At 41.7% G+C, this 13317-nt stretch overlaps 1 protein-coding gene across 11 annotated transcripts in view; it reads left to right on the top strand.

The window, feature by feature from the left end:
• The window catches only part of LOC105497780 (engulfment and cell motility 1), a 574187-nt gene extending 564609 nt beyond the window's left edge, over positions 1–9578 (top strand). For all 11 annotated transcript variants that reach the window (XM_011769137.3, XM_011769131.3, XM_011769139.3 and 8 more), the window contains 2 exons: positions 2493–2570; positions 8177–9578. In XM_011769137.3, coding sequence (XP_011767439.1) covers positions 2493–2570; positions 8177–8377 — 279 coding nt within the window. In that variant the 3' untranslated portion in view covers positions 8378–9578. The remainder of the gene's footprint in view (positions 1–2492; positions 2571–8176) is intronic.
• The last annotated feature ends 3739 nt before the right edge of the window (positions 9579–13317 follow it).

Here is a 13317-nt window from a genome sequence, read left to right as displayed (position 1 = left end):
CTTCTCCATCCCCCTGCAGAAGAGAAAGTATCACAGCAGTAACCACGCTGACACTCCGGTCTCGAGTGACTTCAGCATCCTGTCGGGAGCACATCTGGGCTGTGGTGCTGTTCACACCAGCTCTTGTCAGCCAGGGGTGATCAGCCACGTGATCTCCCTGAGCAGTCAGGCACTTGTCACCCACGGTCAGCCCAAAGGGGCCTGGATGAACTTTACCTTTTCCTGTTTACCTCTGAGGGCCCCCTGTAATATCCTGACTGGTTGTTCAGAAGCAAAGTTCACTCCCTCCTTTTTCTCCAATCTCTCAAGTATGAGTCAGAGAGTTTGCCTAATAAATGACTCCAAGATTAGTGAAGAAATTGTCATTTTAATGAACATGCCAAATCTGAGAATAATTTTTATGAATTTTTGAAATTATAGCATAGCATTTTGTTGAAAAAACAGTTGTAAGAAGAGATAATGACCTATGACCTGTCACCTTACCATAATTATTTTCATTTCCCATATTTCTTTCCAGTCTCTGTCCATAAGTAGGAATTATTCATAATTGTGATCAGTGTGTACACGGTGTTCATGTCTCATGCTTTTCTCCACTTAGCTTCGGCTCCCCATAATTATCTTACTGAATGATTGGCCAAACATATTTCCCTTGGTGGCTAATTTATGATATCTTTATTACCCAAAAGAGGGAGAGGTTAGTTTCTCATAATGTTCTTTCAGATAATAATATTTGGCTTTTGCTTTCTTTTGAATTTTTCTTTTGAAATTATCTCAGGCATAGCATCTCTGGTTCTTGATATGATTTTCATACTGATTTTTTTTAAAGGATGATATGAATTTATAGTACTAATAGTAAGTCTGTGACTCTTTTAATTTATAAATTAAAAGTCCCAAGAGAGATGGTTATGGAAACAGATGCTGTACTTAATGGCAAATTGTTTTTGTTTGCTTGTTTCAGCAAACTTCCTTTTTACATTATTGTCTTTACTGGGTAGGCCTGAGTCAGGGCCTAAAGAAGAAGAATAGAAAATGAGGAGAGCATTTTTGCAGAATAGCTCCCACTCCACGACTCAGCATTCTTTCCTTCCCTTGTTTCTATTTCTGTCAAGGTGAGGAGACCTTATGAATGTGAGATGCTGGTAGGTCTATCCTCAGAACAAGTCCTGCCACCTCTCATTGAGGGACAGCTGGAGGTGAACCAGACACTGAGAACTCCACGAGAGCCAGAAATAGTTAGATGATGGACTGTGTCGGGAGAGGGATGCAGCCACTTTGGAATAATTCTTTAATCCGTCTGAAATTCTGAAATCTGTAGGCACTGACCTCATCTTTTTGCCTTTTATCTTTCTGGAGCATTTTTGCTGTGAGTCACAGGTGAAAGACAAACTCTCTAACAGATATCAAGGTAGAGGATGATGTGAAGAGATCTGGCTCCCTAAGAAAGAATGCTTTGTGGGCAATTACTGAGCAATATGGCTCTCAGATCACAGGAGGGGAGAGGGATGGTCATCCCTGGTGCCTAATAGAAGCACAGAGAAGGAAGGCATACTAGAACCTCCATGCTGGAACAGTGTAGAGCATTGGTTTGGATACACTTGGCCCTTCCCCTCCAGACTAGGAGTCCTCAGGATGCTGAGATGAGCTGATGATTCTCATCTTCTGCTGACCACTCAGACCACTAGAATGATCGTCCTACCCAGTATTGGTACAGCATGTACAGTCTGAGAAGTGTGGTTTAATGTACATATTAGACATGACACTGACTGCCTTGGCCATTGGTCATTCATCTGCAATGAAATGAAAATGTCACTTGGTCCCCGGACCTTTGGGGCCTGGCTAATTGTGTGTACTCCGTAAGTGATCACCAATGAGTGAGACCATGCTTCTCGATCATACCTTGGAGTCTCTGCTGGGTAAAACCTAAGCTTTGTGTAGCCTTTACTGTACAGTAGCTCAGAGGTCAAAGGACAGATGTAAAGATAATGGGTTCACCTAGAAGCCTCCTTACAGCTGGCGTGGCGTCCACATTTTAGTGAATTCATACCTCGGTGGGCCTCTCTGTCTGTCTTAGGATGATAGAAGGAAGGACAGCCCTTAATGCTGTTGATTGGGAGTTTACTGTTTTTTTGTGGCCTCTCTGGAAGGGAGATGCAAAGAAAGGAGAATAACACGGTTTTGGTGGCGGAGGCGAGGGCTGTCACCTTGGACACTCATTGAACCTCTCTAAGCCCCGCGTCATAAAGGGGATGAAAACACTTGCTACATGGGCTGCATGTGAATTAAATGAGATGGTACACAGACCGCCCTGAATGGAGAGAAGGAATCATGCCGTGAACCTTGAAGAACATGGTTCCTCCTTCCATCAGCCTCATTGCAGCTCTGCTTGTCTAGACAAGCTGGCCCTGTTCCATGGTCAATGTGCAGCCATTTGCAACAGCAAAATGAAATGTGCCGATTTTCCTTAAGGTGCTGTTTTCTCTCATCTCTTGTAGGAGGTGCTTGAACTCGCTTTCTCCATCTTGTATGACTCAAACTGCCAACTGAACTTCATCGCTCCTGACAAGCATGAGGTAAGGGTCTCAGGGGGGATAATTTGTGAGAGAATGTAATCTTTTCTCAAGAAAAATATTAGAAAGAAAGAAATTTTGCTTAAGAAAAATAGATCTGCCCAAAAAAATGACGCACCAAGGGGCATCTTGCTGACTTGGAGTAGAATAGAAACCTCTTGACAAACTGCCCCTTGCAACAGATTCAACTTCTTAGTAGCCTGGTAAAGAAAAAGGATGTAAAAGGCCTCAAATGCAGCAAAGGCATAGTTGTTAATCCAGAGAAAGAAGCGGCCCTGGTTACAGCTTTGGTTTTCATTGAATTTTTCGGTTTTGGTCTGGATTTTCCCAAGATAAACTGGTCTCTCTCTTTAAAACATCTGAGGAAGTAGGTTTTCTACCAAATTTCTTTAAGCTATTTTAAGAGGTTTAGGGCTGTCTCTGCTGTTGGGATTTTATTTTCGAGATGCTTTTATTCCTTTCTGACATCTTGTTATATGTATAATTTGTTTCTCTTCTTGCAGCACGCTGTCAGCTATATTTAAAATATTTAGCATAAATCTAGGAAAATGCATTTGTAAGATAAAGTGGCAGTTACGGCTGATTTAACTTTCTTTTATAAACTGGAACCCAACATCATGCTTGAAACTTTTATTTTTAGATGATACCATTCAAATTTTTGTTTTGCATGTGGTTGTATAAACAGCTTTTAGAAAGGAAGAGAACATTTTAATAGAATCTGATTTTTGTTCCCCATTTCCCCTAGGACATTTAGCTCATTTAGAAGTTATTCAGTATCTGGTTTTCACTGGTTTGAAGCTTTTGAATAAAATTGTATATCCCAAAGAGAGAGGAAAGATTAGACACAAATCCTGCATTTAGAATGGTGCTTAAATATAATTCTGTGTCACTTGACATTTAGTTTGCTGAAGGGTAAGACTTTGTCTTCATCTTTCTGAAAATACATACTGTGTCCTACTGTTTCTGTTTTTAAATAAAATTGCGGTTCTACACAGGCCACCATATTCAAGATGTATAGAGCTGTATACAAAACTACTTAAAATAGTAGAACTTTGGATGTTATTTAAATCTATGCAAGGCTGTTTTCCCCAGTGTACATTAATTCCAGATCAAGATAAATGCTCTGGGACTGCCAGATTTTTATTCATATCTGCCACTTCTTATAGATACAATGAAGAGAAAAATGCCATATGCTTGTGAACACTTTTAATTACTTCAGACCACTTTCTATTACCTCATTTTATTTCCATAATTACAACATACAATAGAAAGTTCTATTAGAGACATTCTCATTTATCAAATGAGCAGGGAGAGACCTCCCAGAACTGAATACCCTCAACAATAGAAAGGTTAATACAGTTGCCCTTGAACAGCATGGGGGTTATGGGCACCGACCCCCCACACAGTTGAAAATCTGCCCATAACTTTTGACTCCCCAAAAACTTAACTGTTGATAGCCTACTGTTGACCAGAAAGAAGACTTCCCCATAGCATAAGCAGTTGATTCACACACATTTTGTATGTTATGTGTATTATATACTGTATTCTTACCATAAAGTAAGCTAGGGAAAAGAAAATGTTAAGAAAATCATAAGGAAGAGAAAATATGTTTACTGTTCATTAAGTGGAAGAGAATCATCATAAAGGTCTTCATCCTTATCGTCTTCACATTGAGTAGGATGAGGAGAAGGAAGAGGACAGGTTGGTCTTGAGGTCTCAGGGGTGGCAGAGGCTGGAGAGGTGGAAGAGGTGGAAGGGGAAGCAGGAGGGACAGGCACACTTGGTGGAAGTTTTACTGAAAAAAAAAAAAATCCATGTATAAGTGACCCACACAGTTAAAACCCATGTTGTTCAAGGGTCAACTATAAGTATAACGACCCTGGCTTACTCTCTGCCAGGCACCATTAATGCTTTATATGTATATTTCACCCCAGTTAACCCTCATATAACTCTGAAAGAATCCCCATTTACTAAAAGAGGGAAATGAGGCAAGAGAGCTTCAGAAACGTGTTCAGGGTCACACAAGTAGTAAGAGACGGAGCTGGGATTTAAACACCGGCAGCCTTGCTCCAGAAGCCCCTCACTTAACCCCTACACTGTGGAGCTAGGAAGAGAAGGAGCAGGCACTGAGCTCGCACATTCCTGGCAGGCCCATCGCTCAGCTTCTGCAGTCACCAACTCATGGCCAATCTGGTTCATCTGTGCTCCCATCTACTCTTCCACCATCACCCATGATTATTTTGAAGCAAATCTGGATATCACTTTATGTATAAATATTCCTGTATGCGTCTCCCAATAATAAAGACTCAATTTAAAATCTGTAACTGCAATACCCTGATCACAAATAAATTAATAATGTGGTATTTATTTATTAAACCATGTGCCGTCAATTTTCAGATTTCTCTAATTGTCTCATTTGTGTGTTTTTTTCTTTCATACTTTGTTCAAGTCAGAATGCAAATAAGATCCATGCGTAGCAGTTGGTTGACATGTTTCTTAGGTTTCTCTGAATCTACAGATTTCTCTTTCTCTGTCTCTCACAATCATGAGCATGTGCCTTTTTTCCTTGAAATTTATTTATTGGGAAAAACAGGTCATTAAACCTGTAATGTTAATAGTCTAGACTGTGCTGATTATAAGTTTATGTATTAGCTTACTGTTGCTGTTGTAACAAACTGCCACAAATTTAGTGTTAAAGAACACAAATTTATTATCTTCCAATTCTGGACTTCAAAAGTCAAATGTGAGTATCCTGGGCTAAAATCAAGGTGTCAGCAGGGCTGTGTTCCTTTCTGGAGGCTCTAGGGAAGAATTTTCCCTTGTCTTTTTCACTCAGGAGTCCACCTGCACTCTTTGGCCTCCATCCATTGCAATGGCCGGTTGAACCTTTTCATCACATCACTTCAGCCTCCTCTTCCATAGTCGGATCTCCCTCTACCTCTCACTTCTCTGACTCTGACTCTTCTTCTGTTTCCTTCTCTCACTTTTAAGGACCTCTGGGATTACATTGGGCCTGCTTGGATAATCCAAGATTATCTCTCTATTTTAAGGTCAGCGGATAGCAACCTTAAGTCCCTTTTCCACAGAACCTGACATATTCTCAGGATCCAGGGAGTAGAATGTGGGTATCTTTGGAAGGCGGGTATTATTGTTCTCACCACAACCTGCAGTATAATTCATATATTCATCTGTCCCCTGTATGTCCTATGAATTGTAGTTAAAGGATTAATCAAATTCAGGCTCCCTTTCTAAGCAGTAGCAGTGGTGTTTGTACTTTCATGGTGATTTCTTGCTCCCCTTTCTTGGATGTTAGCAGGCACTGATGATTGTTGTCTGGATCCTTGGAACCATTAGAGGTTGCAAAAGGTTGATATCCTAATTTTATAATTCCTTCTTTATTTATTAAAGGGATAGAGAGAAACTGGCCTCATCAACTATTTGGTTATCCTAAAGTTATACAATTTACATATGGTAGGCAGGATAAATACTTGATTCTCTTTACCAGTTTTCAAAATAGTGTCTTTCAAAGAAGAACAATGAGGCATTTGGGGGCAGGAGTTGAGTAGGAAATCATGCATTTAAACAGAATTATGTCTCAATATGTTGCAGTTACTGTCATTATTAGTTTCTTAGTTATCTAGTCTGGAATAAATAGGAATACCATTGGGTTGGCATCTGAGTCCTGTTGGGAGGACCCCTTATGTCTTTGACAACTTTCTGGCATTCTGGTATGATGGGGTGCTCCAGGTTTATCTTTGTTTCCTGCCTTTTCTCTGTGGAGCCTTTATTACTTGTAGTGGGAAATGGTATTTAGTGACCAGAATCTAAGCATGAGGTATGTTTATGGTCATTGCACACCATGGTGCAATGGTTCTTGGTTGGTCATTATTTTATTTTTTAGCCCTTTCTGGGGACAGAGCTAGGAGGGTTTTTTTTTTTTTAAGATAAACTACATAATGAATTGATACTGATAGTTCCAACTCAAATTCAGTATCAATACTACAGGGTTTTTATTTATTGGTCGATGTACTTTCAAATAAAATTTTCTGTGCCTGTTGTTTCTAAAAAGAAACGCACTGCAGAAATGGATGGTTAGACATGTTCAGAATCAGATCATAAGGACACTAATTCTTCCAGAAATCCCTTAACACGAAATTGATGTTTTGATGGGTTAAATGCTTTGGCTGAGATCACCTAACCACGGTAGAACAAAAGCCCTCCAAATCAACGCTGCCCTCCTCAAACACGGATCTCAGAATACACCCATTGTGCACCTCCTCAGCTTAAAAAGTAGGACCACCGATGTGCATCACGGAAGATTTCTATCACATCATAGTGACTGGAGATTTATATAGTGTTTTTCTGTATACTTTGGGTACTTTTATGTTGAGATCTGCTACCATGGAATACAGTCCAGATAACCACAGTGCCAAAGTAGGTTAAGGAGGGTCTGGAATTGCCACTTGACCTAGTGAGGCAGAAAAGTTGGGAATCTGAAGTGCATGGTAGAAGGAAGATCACTTGAACAAAATAGGAGAATAATTGCTGTTATAGAATCCTATACAGGACTGTTAGAAACCTAACTCCAGTGTGTGAGTGGAGCCCAGCATCCAGAACGCCAAGCAGCTTTCTGTGATGCAGCAGGGGTGCCTCTTTCACCAGGGGTCATGGTTCTCTGTCCAGGTCAGTACAGAACTCCAGCCTCTGGGAGAGAAGCTAACAAGAGAAAAGCAGGTCCTCAGACAAGGCACAGTTCCTCCTTCTCCCTCAGAGAGATCATAGTCTCCTGGAGAGACAAAAGGCTATGAAAAGAGAAGAATCAGACTCTTAGTTGGGGACTCTGAAGGTCTTTCCAAAACAGATAATGTCCCCAGGGATCAGGCCCCAGAGACCTGGTGAAAAGAAACCTTAGGAACTGGAGACAAAGGCTAAAGAGGTCCCCAGACAGGCAGCCAACCCTCCTCCCATTAAGATTGCCCAATAATTTTAACCATTTTGGCTGCTAGACACTGGGCAGCAGAAGGCTATTTCCTAGCCCTTTAGCTGAGAAACACCAAGGTGGGACTACTGTTGGCCATTGGCTCCAGGGTGGGACAGGGCTGTCATTGTGAATGCTAGGAATCAGACAAGACAGGCAGAGATGAGATACTAGACTAGGAGCCATGACTGGAGTCAGAAAGAAGCCAGCTTCACCTGATGTTGAGTCCAGGACTGGTAGATTCCACCAATACCTAAAAGTCATAGACTACCACATAGGTGTTACATTGCAAGTCATGGAGAACTCCAATCCTCAGCTGTTACGGAGAGCCATTCTTTGCAGAGAAGAGCACAGGCACTGGAGTCAGATTGCCTGGGTTCAAATCCCACCCAGTCTATGTAATACTGAGTCACTTAACTTCTCTGTACCTCAGTTCCTTCACCTATAAAACAGAGATGATAACAGAAGTATCGACTTTATATTGAGATGTTGTGAATATGAAATGACGAAGTAGGCAGAGCACTTAGCGCAGAGCCTACTGAGTGATGAGTATTCACTGTTAGCTATTTTTACTATTAATACTTCTGCAATTGCCACGAGTAATGATCGCTGTTGCCTCCCTTCCTGCCAGTACTGTATCTGGACGGATGGACTGAATGCGCTACTCGGGAAGGACATGATGAGCGACCTGACGCGGAATGACCTGGACACCCTGCTCAGCATGGAAATCAAGCTCCGCCTACTGGATCTGGAAAACATCCAGATCCCTGATGCACCTCCGCCGATTCCCAAGGAGCCCAGCAACTATGACTTCGTCTATGACTGTAACTGAAGTGGCCGGGCCCAGACACGCCCCTTCCAAAACTGGAACACCTAGCTAACAGGAGAGAGGAATGAAAACATGCCCACGCCTTGGAACCCTCCTTTGGTAAAGGGAAGCTGTGGGTCCACACTCCCTTCAGCATCACCTCTAACCCCGGCAACTTTCAGCCCCTAGCTGGCATCTTGCTCACCACCCTGATTCTGTTCCTCGGCTCCACTGCTTCAGGTCACTTCCCATGGCTGCAGTCCACCGGTGGGACAAGAGCAAAGCCTACTGCTAGTAAGAAGGCCAAAGGGCCCTTCCATCCTAGCCCCCCGTAGGCATGCCCTTCCTTCCCCGTGGCAGGAAAGCCAGCAGCCCCAGACTGCCCCAAAACTTGCCCACCAGACCAAGGGGAGTGCCCCACGGCCCCTGTCTGGAGGAAATGGCCCAGCTATTTGGTAAGAAGACCAAACCCCACATCCTCCTTTCCCCTCTCTCTAGAATCATCTCGTACCACCAGTTCCACTTGAATTGAGATCTGTGCTCAAATCTCCTCCCACCTCCCTCCCTGCTTTTGCCTTGCTCTGTTCCTCTTTGGTCCCAAGAGCAGCAGCCGCAGCCTCCTCGTGATCCTCCCTAGCATCAGTTTCCCGAACAGTCCACAGGTCCCACGCCCACTTTGCGTCTGCACTGTGATCGTGACAAATCTTCCCTCCTCACCAGCTAGTCTGGGGTTTCCTCTCCCTGCCCCAGGCCAGAACTGCCTTCTTCATTTCCACCCACACTCCCAGCCTTTTAGCTGAAAGCACAAATGGTGAAATCAGTAGTCTCGCTCCATCTCTAATAGACTAAACCTAAATGCCTCTAGGACAGGCTGTTGCTATCCAAGGGTTTGGTGTTACCTTCTCCTGGGAGGTCCTGCTGCAACATGAGTTCCACAGGATGGTCAAACTGTCAGACATCCAAGTTTACATCATTGTAATTATTACTGGTATTTACAATTTGCAAGAGTTTTGGGTTAGTGTTTTTTTTTTCTTTTTTTTTTTTTTGGCTTTGTTTTTGTACAAAAGAGTCTAACATTTTTTGCCAAACAGATATATATTTAATGAGAAGAAGAGATACATAAATGTGTGAATTTCCAGGTTTTTTTTAATTATTTTAATCCCAAACATCTTCCTGAAAATAACATTCCCTTAAACATGCTGTGGAATAAAATGGATTGTGATGATTTGGGGAGCTGGTGTTTTGATTTAGTAACTTAGGTTCTTGCTACTAAGTCATCAGCATCACCTAGGAGCTTGTTGGAGATGCCAGCTCTTCAGCTCTGCCCCAGACCTGCTGAATTCGGTGATGTGTATGTACATTGGTTTGAAAAACACTGCTGTGGGAAACCCTCCACCTTTACTAGGTCACCATAGGCTCGGAGCATCAGTGGAGAATGTTACTTCTAAGAAGACCATCTCTACTCACTGAGAAAATCAGACCCACTGTATGAAAATATCTATCCCTTTTACATTGTTGTCTCTTGACCATGACTTTCTCTTCTTTTTCTTTCTTACCATGATATAATTTATAGAGTGGGTCAAATTAAACACATCACAACTTTGAGGAAGTACATTTAGCAGTGAAAAGAATGCAAACCCACAGACCTGAAATAAATTAAGCCAGAACTAAATAAATCTAACTGTGGATTAATTATGGGTCAGAGCCCAGCAAAGGATGTTTCTTAGGTCATTTCCACTGGAGGCATTATCAGGATTGTAAACTTCCAGCCCTGGGAGGGATGTCAGAAGGGTCCAAGGTGCAGTATTAAGTGTGGTGCAGCACAAGCCACTCTGGCCTCACAGCACAAGCTGTGGAAGCATCCAGGTCATTGCTCTTTACCGTCATCAGGATGTGCAATTACAGATTGACCTGGGTTGAGATGATATGGTCCAGAGCACTGCATGCATTGCAGGAAAAAAAGTCCTTTGCAATCCAAAGCCATTCACAGGAGTTCCTTCTTCCCATCAGAGCACTCACACCTGAGTGTTGAGCTGTTAATTCGTTGATCATTAAGCTTCGATGTTATTAACATGTACTTGCTGTCAAGAGCATTTATTAATCTACCCATCATCATGATAAAACAGTAACTGTTAGGTCAAAGAAAGCAAACAAAGTCATATTATTTTTTACTTACGGGTTATAAGATCCAATCCATGAAAAAGGGAATTTTCTGGACCAGGATCTCTGAGGTCCTGAGACTCTGGGTTTAAGAAATGTATCTGTCCTGTGACCTTGGCTGGGAAGATCCAGCCCCTCTCTCTTCTGGCACTCTGGCTTTGGTACATTTAATAGAAAGAAATCTTTTCAGGACTATAAAAGGCAGCGTTCTCCAGCTCCTCCCTAGACCATCCTTTGGACCTGTGAGATCTGAAGAGTATGCCATCTGTTTCCCTTCATTTTGTGACATGTGGGGAAGGATTGTTGCCCATATTTGGCCACCTCACCTTCTCCCTCCAGGCTGCCCAAGGCTTTTTTCCCATGCAATAAGCCTACCGCCTCCAACTCATCTCCTGTTGCCTGCAGTTTCCTGAGCCTGGGCAATTCAGCCAAATCCAAGGCAGAAGTAAAGTAGGAAGACTGATGTCATGAAGTCCAAGTTGCGTTCTCCCATTCGCCTTGCTCAAAATAAAACTGATAATTTGAATCTGCTGATGTTTAAATTCCTATCTTATTCTTGTTCAGAACACATAGGAGGAAGGAGAATGAATTGGCCTCTCAAACTTCTGTGACAACATTTGAGGGCAGGGAAAGCTAATAGTAATTGCAAAAGAGAAAATGCAAGGCTGAATATTTCCTGAGTCTAATTGCAAGTCCATTCTAAGCCATCCTTCAGTTATCAACTACAGCATGTCCTGTCCACCTGCTTTTACAGTGAACAAAGCAATGGGTGTCCCCAGTGACATGCATACCTTTCATCCATTTTGTTTTAGTTATGAAAATACAATTAACACAAACCTTTCATTTTAAGGGGAATGAAATATCCATTCAATAATCAAAAGTGTGCTTAGAGATAGGCCCTAGGAACTCAACAAGAACAAAATTTGTAAAATTAACATTTGTAAAAATGAGAACAAAATTTATCAAGTCAGGGAAATGACAAGCAACTTAGTCAAATATAAAACCAACAAGTTGCAGCACAGTGTGGTAAATAGCATTATATAAATAGGTACAAGGTAGAATAGTAGAAAGGAGGTTGTGACCAACACTTTCCAAAATGGTATAAGGGAAAGCAAGAGAGGAGTAGAAACTTGAGTAAGATCTTGAAAAAGGGATTTTCACCATGTAAGAGAGAAACCTAAGTAGAGCAAAGTGCGAAAAAAGCATGGAGGCAGGCTGATCTGGAACAACTCAAGAATCTGTAGGTCATTCAATGTGGTTGCTGTGCAGGATGCTTATGAGAGAGCAAAGGGTGATAACACTGCAGAGGAAGAAAAGCACAAATCCTGAAAATCCTGACAGAGTTGGCAAGGATGTTTACTTGAGGGCAAAAGAGAGTGCATTAAGAGGTGTGATGTCAGATTTGCCATTCAGAAATATCGCAGATACAAAACAGCCTTGTGCGGGCAAACTTGAAGTGGGAGAAAACTGGAAGCAGAAATATTAGCAAGGAGATTTTTGAAATAATCCCAAGCCAGCATTATTTGAGCCTAGACTTTGGTAGTAGCAATAGAAATGGGGAGGAGGGTAAAGTTATTAAAGAGAAGCGAAGACTTCATTAGCATGGGGGTGAGAGAGACAGAAGAGTGCAGAGGACTCCTGAGCTCCTAGAATAGGTAAGAGATAGGGCTGTGAGCAAAAATCAGGAAGAGAGGAGGAACAGTAATGAGATGAAATAATGAGATAGTGTGCATTTGGTGAACTTCTCCAAACAGATAATTTGAGGCAAGTCATTTACTGTGTGCCTGTTACTCATTTATAATGGAAATGTTATTACTTGTGAGGATTATACGTGAGGTGGCTGAAAACTGTCACTGCTCAAAAAGGAAATCCCCTACCCTCCCCATCCCTTCCCTTTCCTTCCTTTCCTCTGTTATCCACGGTGGTTTGAGGGAGGGATCTTTAGCATAGCTTAACTAGATGATATGCGATCAATCCCTCAAGATCCATGGGGGATTGGTTCCAGGAGCCTATGGATACCGAAACCCAGGATGCCCAAGTCCCTTATATAAAATGGCATCATATTTGCATATAACCTATGCATATCCTCCTATATATTTTATATCATCTCTAGATTGTTTATAATACCTAATACAATGTCAATGTGACACAAATAGCTTATACTCTATCATTTTCAAAATTTAGAGTTTGTATTATGTTTTTTATTGTTTGTTTCCCCCAAATATTTTCAGTCTCAGTTGGTTAAATCTAAGGATGCAGAACCTGTAGATATGCAGGACTGTTTTTCAACCAATTCAGTCTGTTTTATGGTAAAGAAAAATGAGAAAGAGAAAGGAAGGGTGGAAAATTTAAGAATTTTGATATACTTCTTGAATTAAGGATTGGAGGTAATGCAATAAAACCACAATTTAAAATAAATTCCAGTGGGGAGGTAAGAGTGTATGCTGTAAATGCATATAAAAAAAATACCCTAACCACTTGAGGCATTAGAAAGAGGAAACTTTCATGGCTGGAGAACAGAGAGGAATATGGGAGAGAGAATAGAAGATAAGATGGGAAAAAAATGTAAAGAATCTTGACTGTCTTGCCAAGAAATTGGAAATATATTCTTTATGTGATCAAGAACCACTGGCACATTTTACCTGGGTAAACGGCATGACCAGATTTGCATTTTAAGATCACGACTGTCACACAGGCAGCAGCACAAAAGAGGAGTTGGGGAAGAGTGGGACTGGAGGCTGAATATGTGTCAAAAATGCTTCACTTTCAAAGAAGGCTGGATGTATCAATCATTCAATCAATCA

This window comes from Macaca nemestrina, chromosome 4 (assembly GCF_043159975.1).
Source record: "Macaca nemestrina isolate mMacNem1 chromosome 4, mMacNem.hap1, whole genome shotgun sequence".
NCBI lineage: Eukaryota > Metazoa > Chordata > Mammalia > Primates > Cercopithecidae > Macaca > Macaca nemestrina.
Note: the sequence above shows the minus strand (reverse complement) of the source record. Positions and strands in the feature narration are given on the sequence as shown.